Source organism: Puma concolor, chromosome A3, assembly GCF_028749965.1.
Source record: "Puma concolor isolate L17-30 chromosome A3, mPumCon1.1.hap2, whole genome shotgun sequence".
Classification (NCBI taxonomy): Eukaryota; Metazoa; Chordata; class Mammalia; order Carnivora; family Felidae; genus Puma; species Puma concolor.
The window spans coordinates 25732917-25752123 of NC_141669.1; the positions used below are offsets into that span (position 1 = coordinate 25732917).

The window sequence follows — 19207 nt, forward strand, 5'->3', positions numbered from 1 at the left end:
AGGTCCTCTAAGACCTTGGCTATGCCACGATCCTCTCCTTGGAGCCTCCCTGGGCTTGGGAGCCAGCAAAGGAGAAAAGGGCCAAGCCAGCTCCAGGAACGGATGGACATTAGAAGCGACCTGGGCACCTCTGCTTCCATCCCTTCAAGCACCGGGGAAGAGAGCTACACATCCCCCAGCCACCCTGGCCCATTCACGTATTGTGAGCTTCACGTCCCAGGTGGTGGCAGGAACAGGGCTGGTGGCCACAGTCGTGGGCAACACAGACACAGTCACATTGGCACATCTCTCCTTTGCCTTTACCACATCACCCCCCCAGAAAAAGTGGGGGACAAGAGAATGACATTTCTGGAACCCCCAGCATCTGTTACTGGCCTAGAACCTTGACTTCCACTGCTCCCCCCTCACTTCCACTGGGAGGTACTCCAGAGAACGAACAAAGACACTGATCTGGGTAGCCCAGCTCCTCCCACAGTTCCCGGCACATAGCTGGCACCTGACGTGTTTCCGGAGAGCGGTCAGTAAGGATCTCATCCAATACTCAGAACAGCCCTTTGAGGAGGTGTTATTCCCCCCTATATATAATGGGAACCAGGGCCAGGGGAGGTAAAGCAAGTTTTCTGAGGACACACAGCCAGCGTGGGGTTGCCCAGGCAGACTGGCCCCCTGCAGGCCGCAGGCCGGCCCCACTCTCACCTATCTCCGTGTTCCCCACCACCAGCTTGGCCTCGGGGTCCTGGGCTTTGAGGTCCAGCAGCTCCTGCAGGGTCGAGGCCTGGATCCAGGTCACTCGCTCGCCTTCAAAACGCAGCTGCTTCTGAGGAGTATCTTTCAGCCTCTGGAAAATGTAGTTTCTTGCCACACAGTCTCCTTCCTACGGCCATTCCCTGATGAATTTAGGTCCCCAAAGGGGTCTAGTCTTCTACTGATTCGTTCAATACTGAATTCAGAACGAGGATCCAGGTCCGGGGAGAAGGGAGGGGAACTTGCACGTACTGAGGCAGGGAGGACGTGGCACACACATGATCTCACTTAGGCTTTAGGAGACCTCCGGGGAGGAAGCATCATTACCCCACCTTTCACAGGTGCAGGACGAACCTGAGGACCCAGGAGGTTATGGGACCTTCACCTGCCACCAGGTGACCTGGACTGCTCTGACCAAAAGCCCAGCTTTAGTGCAGTGCCCCCTGCCCCACCCCCGCTGTCCCCAGAAGGTGCAGTGGACAAGGCGTGGGGGGGACGAGGTAGCAAAGGAAGGGGTGTCAGGAGGGAACGCAGCAGAGGCTGGTTCTAGTGTGTGAGGGGTGACGTGGGGCCGGGAGAGACAAATCCCAAATCAAACTGACAGTTTGTTCAAGGTTACAGGATCCAGAGAAAGGTGTGCCGGTGGCCTGCCCCAAAGCCCTTCCTTCTGTCCCATTGGACTCAACAGGCTGTCGTCATGTGCTCAACACCCCCCAGGGAATCTGCACTCGGGACCTTAGAGAGAGGCACGATTCTTTCCTTGCCATGAATGTGGGAGCGAAGAAGCAGAATCGTCACGGTGGGAGGGTGGGTGTGAGAGTGTCCTTAAACCAGAGCAGCAAGCCAGGCATTGTGCCCTCTGAGTACAGCTTTGCTTCTTTGTTGTTGGTTTGTAAAATAATGGACTGCTTGCAAGGAGGAGAATGGGTGCTAAGGGACTTACTTTTACATTCGACGTAGCCAGGTCAGCGGATGCTTCTGGAGCACCTGTTACTCTGCACAGGGTCCTGGAGGGATCCACTCTCTGTGCTCAGAGTGACATGTGTGCGACAAGTGTGGGTCCCTTTGGGAGTATGTGACAGAGGGACGTGACCTCCAGTGTCAGAAGGGGAAAGGAAAACCCAAAGGACAAGGACACAAAGGTCCCCATTGGTATGAATAAAGTGGGTCTCCAGGGGCTCATGGCACACAGACTTAGCGGGGCCTCTCCGCGGGGCATCACCTACCAGCAACTCTGGGGGGAAGATGGGCTCCTGGGTGGGATCCAGGGGTGTGAACTCCTCCGGGTTGAATAGAGATGGCGAGAGAGTGATCTGCTGGGAAAGGGAACAGATGAGTGATACCTCATCTCCTCCTCTAAACGCCTGTATGATCTACCCAATCCTTTGTCCAAGCGAGCTTGTTTGCACCTCCCCACCCCCACCCCAGCAGGCTTGGCGGGGGCCGTGCTGCTCCTGGGAAGCAGGAAAAAGGAGGTCTCGCCAGAGGCCCCGGGGCTAATGTGCACATTCACTCCCCGCTCAGGGTGGGCATCAACGTTTCCTCTTCTGGCCGCACTGCTGAGGTTGTGAAGAGAGTCCGCTGCTCCTTGGATCTGAGATTGGCCCCCAGGCTTCCAGGGAAAGGAAGTCTCACTCACCTTGTGGTCTGTCTTCTGGTTCATGCAACAGTTCAGGTCATTCCCACTTCCTCCGCAGCACCCACCATCCTAGAAAGATGACAGATATTCACACAGAAATATTTGCAAAGAGTTTTCACAGAAGCTACAGACCTTGGATCGTGAATATTCAACGCAATTGAGGCCTGCTGCTGTGCCAGCATCAGTAGAAACAGCCGCCAGCCGCTCCCATTCTACTGACCTCTGCGCAGACGGAAGACCTCTGCTCTAACCACTCTCCCTTTGTTGGTTGATGGAGACTAAGTCACTCATGACTAGACAAGTAAGATCTCACCTGGAAGCACCAGGAAACTTTGAGAAAATGTCTCTATTAAAGCTAAGTCCTACTCTACCAAAACATATCTTTAGGTCCATTTTCCCCCTTTATTCTCTGGGCCCCCAAGAGCCTCTACTTCTACATCAGTCAAGCTCTGAGGGGGCCTGGATGGCCTCTTTCCAGGCTGGGGTCTGGTGGAGCTCCTTCAAAGCATGTCTGGGCCCAGTGTTGGGTTCAAAGAGGTGTCCAGCCAGTGTGCCAGATGACCTCATGAAAGCTAGACATACTTCCTTCCTCACTGTGATCCTATGCTTGAGGATGGGTACAGGTCTGATGACCCATCACCCTGGGGAAAGACTAGCTCAAGATCTTTCAGGGTGCCAGGGGCAGAGCACAGGTAGCTCCCAGAACGAAGGAAATCAGGGTGGGGAAGGGGTGGGTCCACCTGAGTGATCCATCCTGAGAAGACGGGAGTCTCAGCTCAGGACCTGGGAGACACTCTGGAATCATGGAATCATGCTCAGAGGCAAAGCTGGGAGAAACTCCCAGACAATGCCCCAGGCACGCCTCCAAGGCAGCCAGTTCCTACAGCAGCAGGTCTGGGGTGGCCCTTCTGCACTTGAATCATGGGAAACACCATTCCGTGCTGCCAGTTCCCAGTGGATGAGTCACACCCCATTAGTGGGCCCAGGAAAGCCAAAGGGCCACGGAGGCTGAAAGTATGGCCTTTAAGGAAGTGCTGTCAGACCTGTCACCAGCAGAGAACCCTGCCCTGGCCTCAGCCCCTGCACGTGCTGCCCCGTGCACAGCCGCCTTCTGCACTCACAGCCTTGTCTTGGATGTCACAGTGCTGTCTCCTCTGGACCCTCCCACCACGGCCTTGCCTTTTCCTCTGGAAGAAATAAATGTCCCTGTAGTGTCTCTTCTCAGCTGTCTTCCTGGAGAGGGGTGATGCAGGAGAATCACCAGGCCCTAACCAAAGCGAGGGAACCTGCATACAGCAAGCCATCGGCCTCGCTCACCCGGTGCTTGGCGGGGGAAGGACATATTTCACCAAAGTACCCTTTCCGGATGAAGTGTCAGCTCATTCTTCCTGACACCGTTCTTCTTGATAATCCATTGCCATGGCCATGACATAAATTACTGGGATGTACAATAATGTGTCACTCCCTCAATGTCTAATGTCAATGAGGTTGGATAAGGCTGGGTTTTTCTCCCCTGGAGAGATTTCTCCTTTTCTCAGCATACTAGACTACTAGGCTTGTGCTCGTTTTTACTGTTCCTCCATTTCCTTCCCTGCTACTAGATGGACAGTGCCATTTCTTGCTGTGAACAGTGTGCCTCCTTCCGGCAAATCCTCCTCACTTACCTAATGCGTGCTATGGGCATGAAAATGAGGTAGGCAGGTTTGTTAGAACTGTGGGTAAAGTCAGAGTTCAAAGGCTCTGAATAAGACCTTGGGGACAGGGGTCTCCAACGACTGGTGTGCATGAGCTTCTGAGCACACCCTGTGTGCGAGTCATTTGAAGCGCTCAGGCCACTCAGCTCTACACCGCCTGGCAGCTGGTCGAGGACCATTTCAACGATGATAAAACTCCAACCCTGAGAAGGGACATGACCATCTACTACACTCAAAAGCCCTTCACTTTTTCAGAAAGTAGGAGGGCTGATAAGATTGTAGCTCTTTGAGAAGCCTCTTCAGAAATAAATACGTGGGCGAGATTAACAATCCTTGGCTCTCAGGGAAGCTTGAGCAATTGATGTAGATCAAATATTGCGTGAGGGAAGAAATACTTAATATTTAAGATGTGCCAGGCACTGTTCTAAGGGCTTTACAAGAAGTACTTTCCACAAACACTATAAGAATTATTATAGGCATTATTATAATTTTGTAATATTATTATAATTATATATGTATTATCATAACGTTATAATATTGTATGTGCCATTATAATCCCCATTTGAGAAACAAGGAAATTGCCCAGGGTCATACATCGGGTAAGTGAAAGACTAGGATTTGAACCCAGGTCTGCAGACACCAAGACTGAAGGAGTCTTTGGATCTTTTTCATTTAAGTCCGCACCTCCTTGTTCTTTGTCATCAAACGCCTTCAGCAGAGTGTGCTGCCCTCCCTCCCATAGGCTCTGTCTGTGTCTCCACTCTTTGTGGTCATCTGGATACAATATCCTTTTCCTAATGTAGCACCCTGAAAGGTCAGTGAAAGGCATCTGACTCTGCCCCCAACCCAAAATTAAATTGAGATGAGACGGTTTGATTGGGATCAGAGTCAACTCGACCCTGTTGGGGGGCAGGTAGAAGCTGGGAGAGAAGCCAAGAAGGGAGAGGCCAGCCCTCTGTCCCCCTCCCCTGGCAGATGGCAGGTGTGTGTCGTGTTTATGTAATCAGTGCCCGCACAGCCAGCCCCAGACTTCTCCCTCGGAGGTGTACGAACACTGCAGGGATTCACACTGTCTGGAGATCTCATTAGCAGGTTTATAGGCCCCGCAGAGTGCCAACCACGGAAAGCAGCTCGGAGAGGAAGGAGGAGAGGTGCAGCTGCGGGGTGGGCTGGGTTGTTACTTAACACCAGGGCTCAGCACCTGGGCCACAAGAGCTCTGTCAGACCCAAATGCCCTGGAGGAAATTAGCCTTGGGCATCGTGCCTCTTTCAGGAACAAGCCTTCCCTGGAAGGGAAGTCCTCATGCTACTGACATGGACTGAACAAAGACAACAGAGTCCAACGCAGGTAGATCCACCAGCTGGCCATCCCCCCTTTTCCTCTTCCTCCAGGGGCCCTTGGACCCTGCCAACTGGGATTTTGGAGTGTCGCTGCTTGAGAGCTGTCCCAGAGCCCCCACTTACCCTGGCGAAGGTCCGGAAGCCCTGGAGGATGGGTCTGTAGCCCGTGCAGCGACACAGGTTTCCTGTGGGCCAAGGGACAAAGCTGCATTGTCAGCACAGGCACCGGGGGCAGGTGAGGGGCTTGTGACTTTACTCCTGGCTCGGTTGAATACTCACTTTACATATTCTGTTTTCTCTGCCTGGAACACCCTGTCCTCCTCCTCGTATTTCTGACTTCAAAACATCTATCACTTCTTCCAGGAAGCCTTCCTACACTGCCCAGACCGAATCAGGTGTCTTCTGAGCGCTCCCCTGCTGTCTGGTCATGGCCTTCTCAATGAGTTTATCAAACTACATTATAATCTCTCTTCCCATTCAGACTGCAAACTCCGTGAGCGTAGAGACCATCTTTCATCCCCTGGGACATCCCTGTGTCCCTTGTACCTTGTATAGTGCCTGACATATGATAGGACTCAATACAACTGATTGAGTAGATGATGAATTGAAATGGTGAAAGGATGCAAGTCTTCTCTGTTCAATTCAGAGGCACAGACACCATGCCCAGGGTCCTGGGCCCATTCACAAAAGGCCAAGTGGGAAGCCAGTTCCTGCCCAAGGCTCAGAATCACAGCCACCTTCCTCATTAAGTGGCCTTTGCAGAATCCTGTCTAATAAAAGCTGAGAAGAATGGAAGCCACGTGACTAGCCTCTGTGGAATTTTCCACATGATCTCCTCCTGTGCCAACCAGGCAGTGCCACCCCATCCGAGCGCTGAAGGACACCTCGGGAAGATGAACACTAAGGCAGGAGACCCAGGAGGTCTCCAGACCATGGGAGTGTTCTTCAAACTCAGAGAGGGCTAAGCTCCCAGCAGACCGTAGCCACCAAGCTGGGGTACCTGAGCCTTTCCTCCAAAAGGCAGTGTCCCATCTCCCAACCCATTCCTGGCTGACACTCTGGCCCTTCCCTAACCTCCGCAAAGCCCCAGCTGCTATTCGACCCCTTAGGCTGTGCCTCCAGGCCCGTACCTTGGAAGGCATCCTCGATCTCCTCAATGGTGGGCTCAGGCTGGTTCCGGAGCAGCGTGTACATGCTCATGACGATGCCAGGGGTGCAGAACCCGCACTGGGAGCCATGGCTTTTGGCAATTCTCTCCTAAAAGGGACAGACCACGTAGACATATGCATTGGCACAAACGCTCTCAGGCTCTCTAGATGACCCAGCTGAAGCCAGTCCATGTCGACATGTCACGAGGGGTAGCAGTCACTGCACAAAGTCAGTCTTAGTGCCGACTGTGGCCTTGGCCAGGTTAGCAACCCTCTCGGGAGCCATAGGCCCCTCATCTGTATCATGACGACCACCCTAGTACTTATCTCTGGGGCTGTGGTGAGGATTTAATGACATAATTCACATGACACCCTTGACATTATCATACTTGGCACATAACAGGTAGTCGACCAATGCTAGTTATTCACAGAAAAGCCTCTTCAAAGAAAACTGACCAGTACAACCGGAAGGGCTTCTCATCCTCCATTCTCTGCACTGAACACAGGACGAAGCAGGCCCAGAGTTTTAAAAGGTTTAGCCAAAATCACACATGGTGAATGGAAGAGCTGTGTCATATTCTTTTAATACACTAGCCTGCAATCCAACTCAATCAGCATTTTAAAAACATTTTTTATGTTTATTTACTTTTCAGAGACAGATAGAGACAGAGTGTGAGCGGGGGAGGGTCAGAGAGAGAGGGACACATAGAATCCGAAGCAGGCTCCAGGCTCTGAGCTGTCAGCACAGAGCCCGACGCGGGGCTCAAACCCAAGAACTGTGAGATCATGACCCTAGCCGAGGTCAGAGGCTAAACCGACTGAGCCATCCCGGCACCCCTCAATCAGCGTTTATTAAGAACGAGATGAATGTGGGTGCCAACTTGGAAGTAGGAGGAATTCGAGCAAAGCGTAGTGTCATAGGAACCACAAGAAAAAAACCAATGGAAAAGCAGAAGTGAATCTGGCTCTACAACTTACTTGGGGCCAAAATAAGTGCATTGGGAATAAGAATCTGTACCATTGGAAATGAGGATTTTGGCTGATTATTCAGATACGATCCCTGTGATTAAAATGTTCTGTCTTTCATCTGCTTGTTTCAAAGCAAATTACAAGCTCGAATTACCAATCTAACATCTCCTGCTGGTTGGAAAAGTTTAATGATTTCCCCCTATTACTCCCTAAGAAAGGAAGCCATAGAGGTGAACCATTACCCCTGTGACCTCAGGTGACTGGTCAGGACACGCCTCCCGTAGAATGCAGCCAGCTTGCTCAGCCAGAGGCCCTGGCCCCACATTCACATAAAGTGCCCAAGAAAGGCACGATCTGAGCAACATGTCTCCTCAAACGGCCAGTGGGCCTGCCTCTGGTACGTTCTGTGACTATAATGTCCAGAAGACCCCTGCATCAGTTTACCCACACAAAGAGCTCTGGAAACAATGGCCTTCCCTTCCCACAGTGCTCTGCTGTCATTTCTTTCCACGTTGCCCCAAAGCATTGGATTCTCTCCACAAAACCTCTCAGATTACTGTCCACTCTTTGTACCTAATTTCCATCCACTGCCAGGTGACCTGATAACCATCAGGAAAAAAGCCTCGGTCAGACATTCAGATGCCTCTATTCTCTTCTTAAGCCCGTCCTAACCTCCATGTTAGTGAGGATAGAGGCATTGTAGCTCACATCTGTATTATCTGCAGGCAGGACATGAGAGGAGCCATGGGATTACCATTCGAGGGAGCAGGGAATAGGCAGGCTTCTTAATCAAGAGCACAGAGCTTTTGGAATCTTGAATATGAGATGACAGGGGTTCCCTAAGCACACTCGGGGGGCTGGGTGGGGAGATCTATCACTGCTCCCCACTCCGGGTCTGGCATGACCAGACTGCCCCGGCCACCAGATCTGGTTGACCTCGTGGTTCCCTCGGGGTCATGCAATGGTCCCAGGTGGGAGCTTTAGACCTGGGGCCTCGTCTTTCCACCTCACCACCCCCAGAAGAGATGGAGAGGCGACCGGGCCACAGCGCATCCCGGCCTGGCAGTGACACTCAGCCTCACATTCCCAAGAAAGTCTGTAGCCCTGGCCTGAGCTTCTGTTTCCTCCAGTTACCTGCACAGGATGCAGCCTCGACTTGGTGCTTCCTATTCCTTCCACAGTCGTCACGGCAACATGATGCAAAGAGCAGATGGGGGCCAGGCAGGCATTGGCAGAAAAGTGGCTGGAGCCCCAGATTAAGGTCATTTCATTGTCCACACAGGCCATCAGAGACTTTGAGACGTTTTGTGTCATTACTCCTCACTCTACATTACATTCTGGCCTCTTCCACCGCTGTCCTCAAGTCTCCACCCAGGACTCTGGGTTAGCAACAAAGGAAGCCCCCCCCCCCCCCCCCACGGCTCGGGGAGACAAGAGCCCCTGCAGGGTCCTATGGAGCATGCATCAGTGCATCCTAGGCCTCCGAGCTGGAGTACGGGCGCCAGGGTCACCCACAGTCACCTCTTAGCCCGACCCTGGAGGCTGAGTCAAGAGGAAGTTGCCAAAGGTTCCAGGCCCAGCTCATGCTCCTCTCTCTGTAGGGCCCTTCCAAAGCCTCTCCAGTTTCAGAAGCTCCAGTCCCTTTTGCTCCCCGGCTCTCAGCTACCTCCTTTTCTCCCATCCTCTGTGGGGAACAGGGAGGGGCAGTCCCCGGGAAACATGAGACACCAGCCCCTTACACAGAGCTTCCTGATATCCATTTTTCTATGAACCCCTCATCCATTTACTCAACATCAGTTACTGAGGGCCAGTCACATGCCAGGCATTCTACTGAGGGCTGGGGAAATGGAGGTGTGTACGATGCTCTTTAGAAGTCTCCGGTCAACTCAGGAAAATAGAAGCCAGCATAAAGTTGCAATCTAAAGAGTTTATAGTAAGCGTTTCAGGAGGGCTGAGCACAGGGCGCTGTGGGACCTGCACAGACAAGGGGTATCCAACCCAACCTTAGGAGGTCAAGGAAGGCTTCTCGGAAGAGGTAATATTTTACCCAGTCCGAAAGAGCTAGCAAGAGTTAGCCAAGTAGAAGAAGGCCTAGAAAAAGGGCACTCTAAGACTTGGATAACAACTTATGCAAAGACCAGGAAATCAGCGGGAAGAGAGTGTTAGGAGTCCATAGTTGTCCTAAGGATGGGATGCTGTTCCCATGAAGGGAGAAAGGGAGATGGAAAGGTGGGGCACACCTTCCTGTGTGGGCCATGAGTGCTAAGCACAGTGATTGGACTTTATCCCGTAGGCAGTTGAGACCAAGTAAAGCATTTCGTGGGATGGGAAATTAATCTGGATCTTAGAAAGGTCTCAGGAGAGTCTGGGTGGCTCAGTCGGTTAAGCCTCTGACTTTGGCTCAGGTTATGATCTTGCCGTTTGTTAGTTCGAGCTGACAGCTCAAGCCTGGAGCCTGCTTCGGATTCTGTGTCTCCCTCTCTCTCTGCCCCTCGCCCATCATGCTCTGTCTCTCTCTTTCTCAAAAATAAATAAACATCAAGAAAGGTCTCATGTGCATGCACACACACACATGCACACACACACTCACAACCTGACCCCTGCATCACAGTCCTTGCATGGACAATCAGCCAGCCGGCAAAGGATACATGATCTTGTTCTGGAAACGATCATATTTGGAAAGCATCACCGTGCAAGCCCCGCAGCCCCCTTCTCCGCAGCCCAGCTTGGTCCCGCTCAGCCCCACTGGATGGTCGAGGGTTAAGGAACATGAGCTCACAGAAGTGTCTTTGCTGGGCCGCTGGGAAGTGCATGTGCAGAGCCAGTCATCACCCCACATAGGCTCAAGCCCCTCAACCCAAGGAGGTAGCTGACCCACACAGCCTCTGTCTCCAGAAAAGCCTGCACTGCACCCCGGAAGGCAGAGAACGGGATCATCCCCACTGCACAGAAGAAAGGTATCAGGGTCCCATCAGACAGCACCCAAGTATTCCCTGGGACTGAGGTCCCAGTGGTCTCCGATCCTGGAGATTTTTCTTGACTGCGGGGTCTTCCTGGCATGCTCTTCTAGGCTCCCAACCCTGTGGTCTCACTGGGCCGGTGAATCTGGCACCTCAAAGGCTGAGCATGTGGGGCAGCCCTCACATCACCCCAGCTGGGTATGCAATAAAATCACTCCCGCCTGAAAGAGACTTTGATCTCTTCTGGGACCTACTGAGTCCCAACTCTTCACCTTGAACCTTTTGGGTTGATGAAGTCCAGGAACCAAAATTAGGGTTGGATGAGGGGCTTTTGAATATCCACCCATAGGCTATGTGAACATAAATTAAAAGGAAGATTCTTTGAGGTTGGGGACCACTATTGGAGCCATCTCTTACATACACTGGCAGAAATTGCTAACTTTGAGTTTGCTAACATGCCTAAGGAATAGGCTATTCTAGAGAACAGCACTTAAAGCAGCCCCTTTGCCTGAGACACACCATCTATGTGCCTGCTTTCCCAGTAGGCTGCAAGCCTCTAAGCCATCCAGCTATCTGCCAAAGAGGGAGGTCATTATCACTGGTCATTTCCCACACTGGCAAGATGAAATTAACAACTAATGATGATATAGTATCTTATACTTGAAAAATACACCCATGGGACCATTTGATCTTCACAATAATTTAGTGAGCAAGTGGGGTAGGAGGTACTATTTCCCCACAGATTAAAACAAAACAAAACAAACTGAGGCCCAGGACGTAATGTGAGCCCTGCAAGGCAACACAGACCTTCAATTTCCCTTGTGTTAGGGCCTAAACACCATCATCTGACTCCAGATCTGGGGGCTCCTCTTTCACCATGCAGCTACCTCTTTCAAAACACATCTGGGAAATGCTCTTTTTGCCCTAAGTTATTCTTCTCACTCATCAGAATATATGTCATTAGCAGCAATTCAGACAATATAGAGGCACATGGAAACCAATGGTAGGAGCCCAAAGTCTAACAAAATCTTGTAGCCTGGGGATCTTTCTGGAAGCTGGGGTAGAGATCAAGACTGGGCTCTTTTCTTTTTTTTCTTTTCTTTCCTTTCCTTTCCTTTCCTTCTCTCTTTCTTTCTTTTTCTTTCTTCCTTCCTTCCTTTCTTTCTTTCTTTCTTTCTTTCTTTCTTCTTTCTTTCTTTTCCTTCCTTCCTTCCTTCCTTCCTTCCTTCCTTCCTTCCTTCCTTCCTTCCTTCCTTCCTTTCTTTCTTTCTTTCTTTCTTTCTTTCTTTCTTTCTTTCTTTCTTTCTTTCTTTCTTTCTTTCTTTCTTTCTTTCTTTCTTTCTTTCTTTCCTCTTTCTTTCCCAGAACTCCCAGAAATGAAGTCTCCCCACCAACAGCAAGAAGCCACCTGGCCTTCATGTATGTGAAAACTTTCATTTGGGATTTCATTTAATTTTCAACCTTTAAACTAGCAATTGCTATGATCAGACATTTCTGAGAATTTTTGGCCTTTGACACCTTATGAGAAAACTAAATCTGATGTCAACCATCTCTGAGAATGTGCCTCTCTTCTCAGACCTCCCAGGTAGAGAGGCTGGAAACAGACTTCTGTGCAGTCTTCTGAGCCTACTGAGTGATTCCACCTCTGCAAAAGAGCCACCAAGTTCATGTGCTGTGAAACTCCAGACTTGCGCTCTCCAGATGGAAAATCCAGGACAAAGTACACGAGAGCCAGCCACCATCCGGTAAGAGGTGAGTGAACTAGAGGTAAGGCCATGGACTTCAGACTTGTTTTTGTGAGAACTGAAAAAATCCTTTGTTGTCCCAGGACATGTCACCTGAATGAGCCACTGGACATCCCTGCCCCTGGGGTGAGAGGAGGTCAGGATGAGCATCATCCCGACAACCAACCCTGAATAGTTTCCAGTACGGGTGGGAGGTTAAAAGCCTGGCTCTGGGCTTTAGCCTGGGCTCTGTTAGCATTTGCCCAGAACATGAGCAAGAAGCAGGACCTTCTCATGTGCCAGCCCCACTTCCTCCTCTGTCAAAGGAATGGCTATGGACATCAGTGACATCAGGTATGAAAATCACCTTGAACTCCACCTACTTATAGTAAATGCTCTTTAAATGCCAGCTCCTATCATATTTTCTCTGTTGTTTCTGTTCTAGGGTCTCAGAGTACTTTACTACCTTGAAAGACCACAAGGTATTAGATGTTACAGAACTCTGCCTTCGCTGAGGGAAGAGGAGCATCCCAAGGGCCCCTCAGGACTCCACTGTCACTTGTCTCCTGGGGCTCACCATCTCCACAATGGATGGCACTTCTATACAGTTCCCCAGTTCAGGCATCCTTTCCCAAAGAACACCCCTTCCTCCGACCTTCCCTCCGCCTTCACAGAGCTGGGAAGATTGCCAGGAAGCCCTCTATGGGTCAGCAGGGATCTCCTGAGGAAGGCCCCCTCCTCAAGGGGAATGGTGGCGAAGCTTAACCAGGGCTAATGAGGGCCATTCACAGCTCTTCATTTTACACGCCCTGGATTAAACCCTGGCATCACTTGAGTCTTACCTGGAAGAGATCTTAAGAAATATCAGGAAGAATCCTCTCAGTGGACAGCAGGTAATTTTACTCCTGGAAGGTTCAGATGACTTCCCAGAGTCACACAGCTACTGAGTGAAGAGCTACAAAGCAGGGGCCCAGAGCCAGACTCTAGGGCTCTGTCCTCCACACTTCACAGCCTCCCACCCGTCACTAGAAAGTGACATAAGGCCTAGAGAATAAGTCCCCATCGCCCCCTCCCCCTCCAAAGTCAGGATACATTTTCTTCTCAGGTAGGCCAAAAGGGTTGTTTCTGGGTCCGCATTCTTCTCCACCACCTATAAGAGTAAAAAAAGAAAGAAAATAAATCCTAGGTATACTTAGCCACTGTCTTGCCCAAGAATCTGTGGAGTTAATAGGGATGTGCTAAATATGTCATGAAAACCAAGGTCTTTTTCTTGATAATTCCACTAGAATGAACATACGAACTATAAGCCGTTCTGTGTACATGCGGATATTCTCCAATTCTAAAATTCTACCTTAGTGCTTTGCTCTGGACCTACCACGGAGGGCTTAGGTATTGCGCCTGCTCTGTTGGGCTTGCCAGGCAGAGCCCCCTTAAAGTCAAACATCTCATTTCCAGCTGTTAGGTCACACCTGTGAATGCCAGGGACAGCTAAGAATGGCAGCATGCAGGTCTCTGGCTATGCCTCCCAGCATGTACATTCTCAGACGGTAGAGAGCCGGTCTGTTGGCCTGTGTTCACAGGGAGTATTGTGTGTGTTGGGCTAGCACAGTCAATAACATCAACACATGTGAGATGTGGAGGAGATCTCAACCCAAAGGCCCACAAATGATGTATTCAACAAGATGAAAACGTGGTCTACAAAGTGAGGTACCAGTTTTCAATGCAAATAGTCTAAGGAAATCCATGACAACCTGTTTCACTACTCACATTCATCATATGTTTTCAAGGGTAATAGGGTTTGGGTGATTGGGATGATTAAAGAGAGAGAATTTGTGACAAGAATTTCTTTCCAGAGAATGGTACTGCGAGACTTACATCTTCTTAAGCTTGAGGAGAGGAGGTATCTCACGCCTCGAACTTTGTGAGGGGGCTTCCATAGCCCTACATGTGAAGCTAACATACTGCCCTTGTAGAACAGGGGATATAGTGGTCTGTGTATCTAAAAGCTAGAGATAGGCTTACTGAAGAAGAAATGGCAGCATTGGAATTGGTGAGCACTCTCAGAGTTTGGGAAAGCAGAGGATGTGGAGGGTTGCCTGAGGACCCAGTGTAGTCCATGCAGAAGAGAGAAAGTTGGTGTGGAGTTGTTTAAATCATCCCCAGAACGCTGACTGCAGAGGGTGATGGGACCTCCAACAGAGTCTGTGTGGAGTAGTCCTCCCTAAACTGGAGACCGAGGAAGAGCAGCAGGCCAGAGGAAGGCACATGCCCGACGTCGTGAGACTTGCAGTTGAATGCTCCCCATGGTGGGAAGCCATCTTAACCAGCACTGATTAGATGAGAACTTTCTTGCTATCCTCACCTCTCTATCCTGAATTGAGACTGTGTATGGAAACTTAGAAATGACCACAGCACTGCTTTATTGATTAGGAGCAACCCAACAAGTCATAAAACTGACAGAATTTGCCCCTTGAAGAAAGTTTAAAGGAAAGTAGAAAAACAAATTAGCTTTCTTTTATCACACCCCACAGATCCAGTTTGTCCAAACTCCTGGTTACAAGGTGCACACAAGGAGTTATTTCTTTTCTCTCAGAGAAGTCATAAACACACAAATAAAGATCCCTGCCTCCTTTCCTGCAGGAAGAAGCCTCTTAGCTTACCACTTCCCCCCAAATTGTAGCTTCTGTTTATCGTCCAACTCGGCTTTCTTCACATCTGCCCCCTGTTCCGTGCCTTCTGTGCGTTCCCATGTGTTCAAGATAACATCCAAGTTCCTTAGACTGTCTTCCAAGGCCTTTTTCCATTATGTTACTAATCTTCATTTCAGCCTTTTCTTCTTCTACTCTCCTGACAATATAGTCTTTATACTATAGTGAAACCTCTCCGGCAAAGACTTTTTATATCACTCCAGGCACACTTGGTCCAACCTTCCTTGAATTCCTACAGAGAATGGCTGTGCCACCTCACAGCATGGCTACAGGGTTGCTCCGGTAAACTCCACAGAATCCTCTCTCAACAGGACGCCAGTGGGCATTCTGAAGGACAAACGCTTCGTGGGGATATGAGCTTAGGAAATGCTGGGTTCAGCAGATTGCTCTGATAAAATTTAAGCATCAAAACAAATAATAGCTCTAATGGATTATAAACCATTAAATAAAACTAAAATTACAAGTCCAAAGTGGTAACTGATAAATAAACAGACTGGAGAGAAAGAAAGTTCTTTCTGACAGAAGAGTTCCAACTAATGAATACAGTTAGCCTAATCTTGCAATCGGCACAATAACTGACCAAGTCAAGAAACATCAATGGGAGCTAAAACTAGTGGGTGAAAGGTTGATGATCAAGATAGTTTCACAGACTCAGAGGATCTTCTCATGAATTATGGATTTACTCATCCCTAAAGAAGAGCAGAATCTTGTCCTGTCACACACAAACTGATGGCATACCAAATAATAGAATCTTAGAGTAAGACATGGCCTTGGAAGTCACTGAAAACAGGTGCTCACTCGCAAACATTGACTAGAAAAATTCCCCAGAAGACGCTTTGTGCGGGTAACCCTTCCAGAAAGCCAACTCTACTGTTTCTTGACACTCTCGAATGCAACCGCTGAGTGCAACAAAGTTGTTGGAAATGTCAGATGCCAAAGTCTCACAAGCGTCAGCAGGGAAGTTTGCCGTGCCCCATGGCTAGCTGCCAGATGCCAGTCCTGAAAAGAAATCTACAGGGAGAGACACACCAAGCCCGGAAGAACACGGCTGACCTCATCCTCAGTGCCTCCTGGTGGCACCACTCAAACTGAATCCGACGGTCTTCAGAGCAGGGATGTTGCCATGGCTCACGCAATACCCTTGCTAGTCACGCAAACACATCCTGACAATTTAACCACTACCCGCCCTGTGAAGTACATTTTCGTTCTTGAAAATTACCTCAAAGGTCACCCAATCTCTCAACTCAAAAGTGCCAATAGAGCAAAACAGATAAAACTACCCTTGTTTGGAGGGGGTTGGGCACCTTGGACACATTCATCACTCACACCATCCACATGGCCTTTTACAAGATAAAACTATGGCTGTCCTTTTACTGTCCCTCTCATTCCCTACTGGGTTTCCGGAGCAGACCAGGGTACCCCAGCGGTGGTGGGGGGCAAGGGGATGGGACTAGGCACATGCTTATACCCCCCCACCCCTCACCTGCAGTGAAAGTGGCAAAGATTCATAGCCTTGCTGTGCCTGGAAGACTGGTACCCACATCATAAGGCCCCCTCTGCTCCACAACCCCTACCTTCCCCACGTCCCTATGCACCAATGGAGGTCATCAGGGGGGCAATTTTATCAAAGTAAGAGACTAGAAACATTTATTGCAATGGGGGGAGAGAGAGGGAGAGAAACATGCCCCTTACGGGGAGGAAAAAAAACCCAAAAAACTGTGGCTTGCCACAAGATGTCAGTAAATGTCCTCACAAGTTAGATGTCACATTTACCTATGTGAAATATCTGAATCAAAGGCTACGAACATCTTCTATCCTGGTATTAGCAAGAAAACAAGTTCCTGCTCCTCTCAGTAAAGACAAGAACGAAAGCCTCAGGATGTGTTGGAATAAACACAAAGACCGAGGCGTGGTGGGTGACCTCCAGTCCCACCCAGGACCCTGTGCCCTTTTCCGGCTTTGTGCCAGGGTCTCTGCTGCTGCAGAGTCGCTGGCAACTCAGACCGCTCTTCTCGCCTGCCTCCCCCCCCCCACTCCTTTGCCCCTGGAGTATTTTGACTGTGTTCTAGCTCTGAGAAGGTTTTCTCTCCCCAGTGTTACCCCAAATGCAGCAAGGCTTTGGAGGGAGAGAGAGAAAGAGAATAGGAGAGAGAGAACAGGCCTCTTCCAAAGGACAAACTTGCATTCAGCGGAGCGGGGAAGCCAGACCAAAGGCCAGCTTGATCTTACCTTTTTGCCATTCACAAAGAAAACCAACTCATCCGCTGTCATTGTTACGGGATGGGGTGTGGGCCCCCTGCCTCCAGGTGCTTTGCTCCCAAGAGGCACCAGCAGGTATGGCCACTTAACAACTTGGAAACTACACCTCCCAATAAAATGAAACCTGGCCAGCCAATGGGAAGAAACCAGCCTAGAGCCTCAGGGCACAGGGTGTTCTTGGCAAAAGCGACCGGTTTACATAATCAAGAAAAATGCAAACACTCCTACCTGGTAAATCGCCCTCCCCACACCTGTGTCAAAGAGCACAGTGGAAGGCCCTTGCAGAAACCGGGGAGGGGAGGGCCTTGCCGCCAGGTGACCTGCTGTCATTAGCACTGCCCTCATGGAACCTGCTTCTTCTCCCCTCTGCTGCAGCCACAGAAGGAAGAAAGGCCATGCGCAGAGCCACGGCAGTAGAAATGACCCACACCCTCCACGTCCACACTTGTCATTTTACCATTCAGGTTTACAGCAACCCAGACTCAGCACTTAGACAAAGGACTCATTCTCCCACAGCCTGGAGGACCACAGGGGTCACAAGCCACGGAGCCCAGTGATCCAGAAACAAAACCTAGCATTGGACCTCAGCATTGTCGTCCTCAGAACTCAGCTGGTTTCATCCTGTAAATGGGTATATGCATGACCCCAAGAGCTGAGTGCCTGAGAGGCAAATGATACGTTTTAGTAGTACTTGGTAAGTTTGCCAAGAACCCAAATATTTCCAACTATTGCACCTGTATTCTCAACAGCACAACAAAAATCATCCTGATAACAAACCATTTTTGAAGTTTTTCTTTTGTTTATTTCTCTCAGGGAAAGGCCTCTCATTGGCTCCCAGAGTAACTCCTAAGAATATTTCAAAATATCAACAATAAACCAATACCGATATCAATAAGTTAAAACAGCCACACCATAGAGGCACAGGCCAACTTAACACAGAGCTGAAAGCCTTCTCCCATCCAGTATGAATTTCTGGTGTGAACACACCTGAACGTCACCCACCTGGGCAGCGCCATAGGCTCTCTGTGGTCAGCACCCACCTGTGCCTCCCAGCTCACACACGTGCACACACACGAGTGTTCCCGCCCGTCTTCTTCAGTCCTCTAACAACGCACGTGGCCACTCAGCCAGCCTCTCTGAAGGAGGTCACTTCCCCTGAGCCCCTCGCAGGCTACCTGGAGGAAGAAAGGAGGATCAGGCAGAAGTAGTCCGTGTAGCAACAGCTCACTGAAACCGCAGATTGCCAGGACATTGTCAACACAATGCCCTCTTGCTCCGCAGACTTTATTTAAGCAGGAGATGAAATCTCACTTGTAGGGTGACCAAGCGTCCCTTTTTGGTCCCCACTATCCTGCTTTAAACAGTGATACTGGGACCAACCTCTCAGTCCAGGACAAAGTGGGATGACCGGTCACCATAAAACAATGGTTCTTAACTGGGGGGTTGGCGGGAGGAGATATTCCCATGTCCTTACCATGACTGAGAGGTGCTACTGGCATCTAGTGGATAAGAAACTGGGGACTGGGGGGGCGCCTGGGTGGCTCAGTCGGTTAAGCGGCCGACTTCGGCTCAGGTCATGATCTTACGGTCCGTGAGTTCAAGCCCCGCGTCGGACTCTGTGCTGACAGCTCAGAGCCTGGAGCCTGTTTCAGATTCTGTGTCTTCCTCTCTCTGACCCTCCCCCATTCATGCTCTGTCTCCCTCTGTCTCAAAAATAAATTAAAAAAAAAAAAAACGTTAAAAATGGGATGCTACTAAACACCCTGCAATGCAGAGGACAGCACCCCCCCCCCCCGCCACACACACACACACACACACACACACACAACAAAGAACTATCTGGTCTTTAAATGTCAATAGAGGCAAGATTGAGAAGTGCTCCAAAAGGAAGAAGGAGGAAGGAGGTGGGGAGAGGTAGAAGGACTGAGTCTGAGTGGTATTTCAAAATAGGGCAATATTCCCTGACCACACTCACATCTCTGTGGTTGACAGGCTTTTCCTCCATCCACTGATCCAACCAG

The 19207-nt window shown here is 50.0% G+C and overlaps 1 protein-coding gene across 3 annotated transcripts in view; it reads right to left on the minus strand.

Annotated features, from left to right (window-relative positions):
• The window catches only part of LOC112864113 (xanthine dehydrogenase/oxidase), a 54824-nt gene extending 37516 nt beyond the window's left edge, over positions 1-17308 (minus strand). The window contains exons 1-9 of one of the 3 annotated variants that reach the window (XM_086700307.1): positions 17157-17308; positions 13312-13369; positions 10184-10280; positions 8670-8778; positions 6549-6675; positions 5542-5603; positions 2384-2452; positions 1971-2057; positions 697-838 (exon numbers count right to left, since the gene is read on the minus strand). In XM_086700307.1, the coding sequence (XP_086556433.1) occupies positions 697-838; positions 1971-2057; positions 2384-2452; positions 5542-5603; positions 6549-6675; positions 8670-8778; positions 10184-10280; positions 13312-13369; positions 17157-17198 (793 nt within the window). In that variant the 5' untranslated portion in view covers positions 17199-17308. Of the gene's footprint in view, positions 1-696; positions 839-1970; positions 2061-2383; positions 2453-5541; positions 5604-6548; positions 6676-8669; positions 8779-10183; positions 10281-13311; positions 13370-17156 lie in introns of all 3 variants that reach the window. The other 2 variants (XM_086700306.1, XM_086700308.1) reach the window with 2 other exon arrangements.
• Between the last annotated feature and the right edge of the window lie 1899 nt (positions 17309-19207).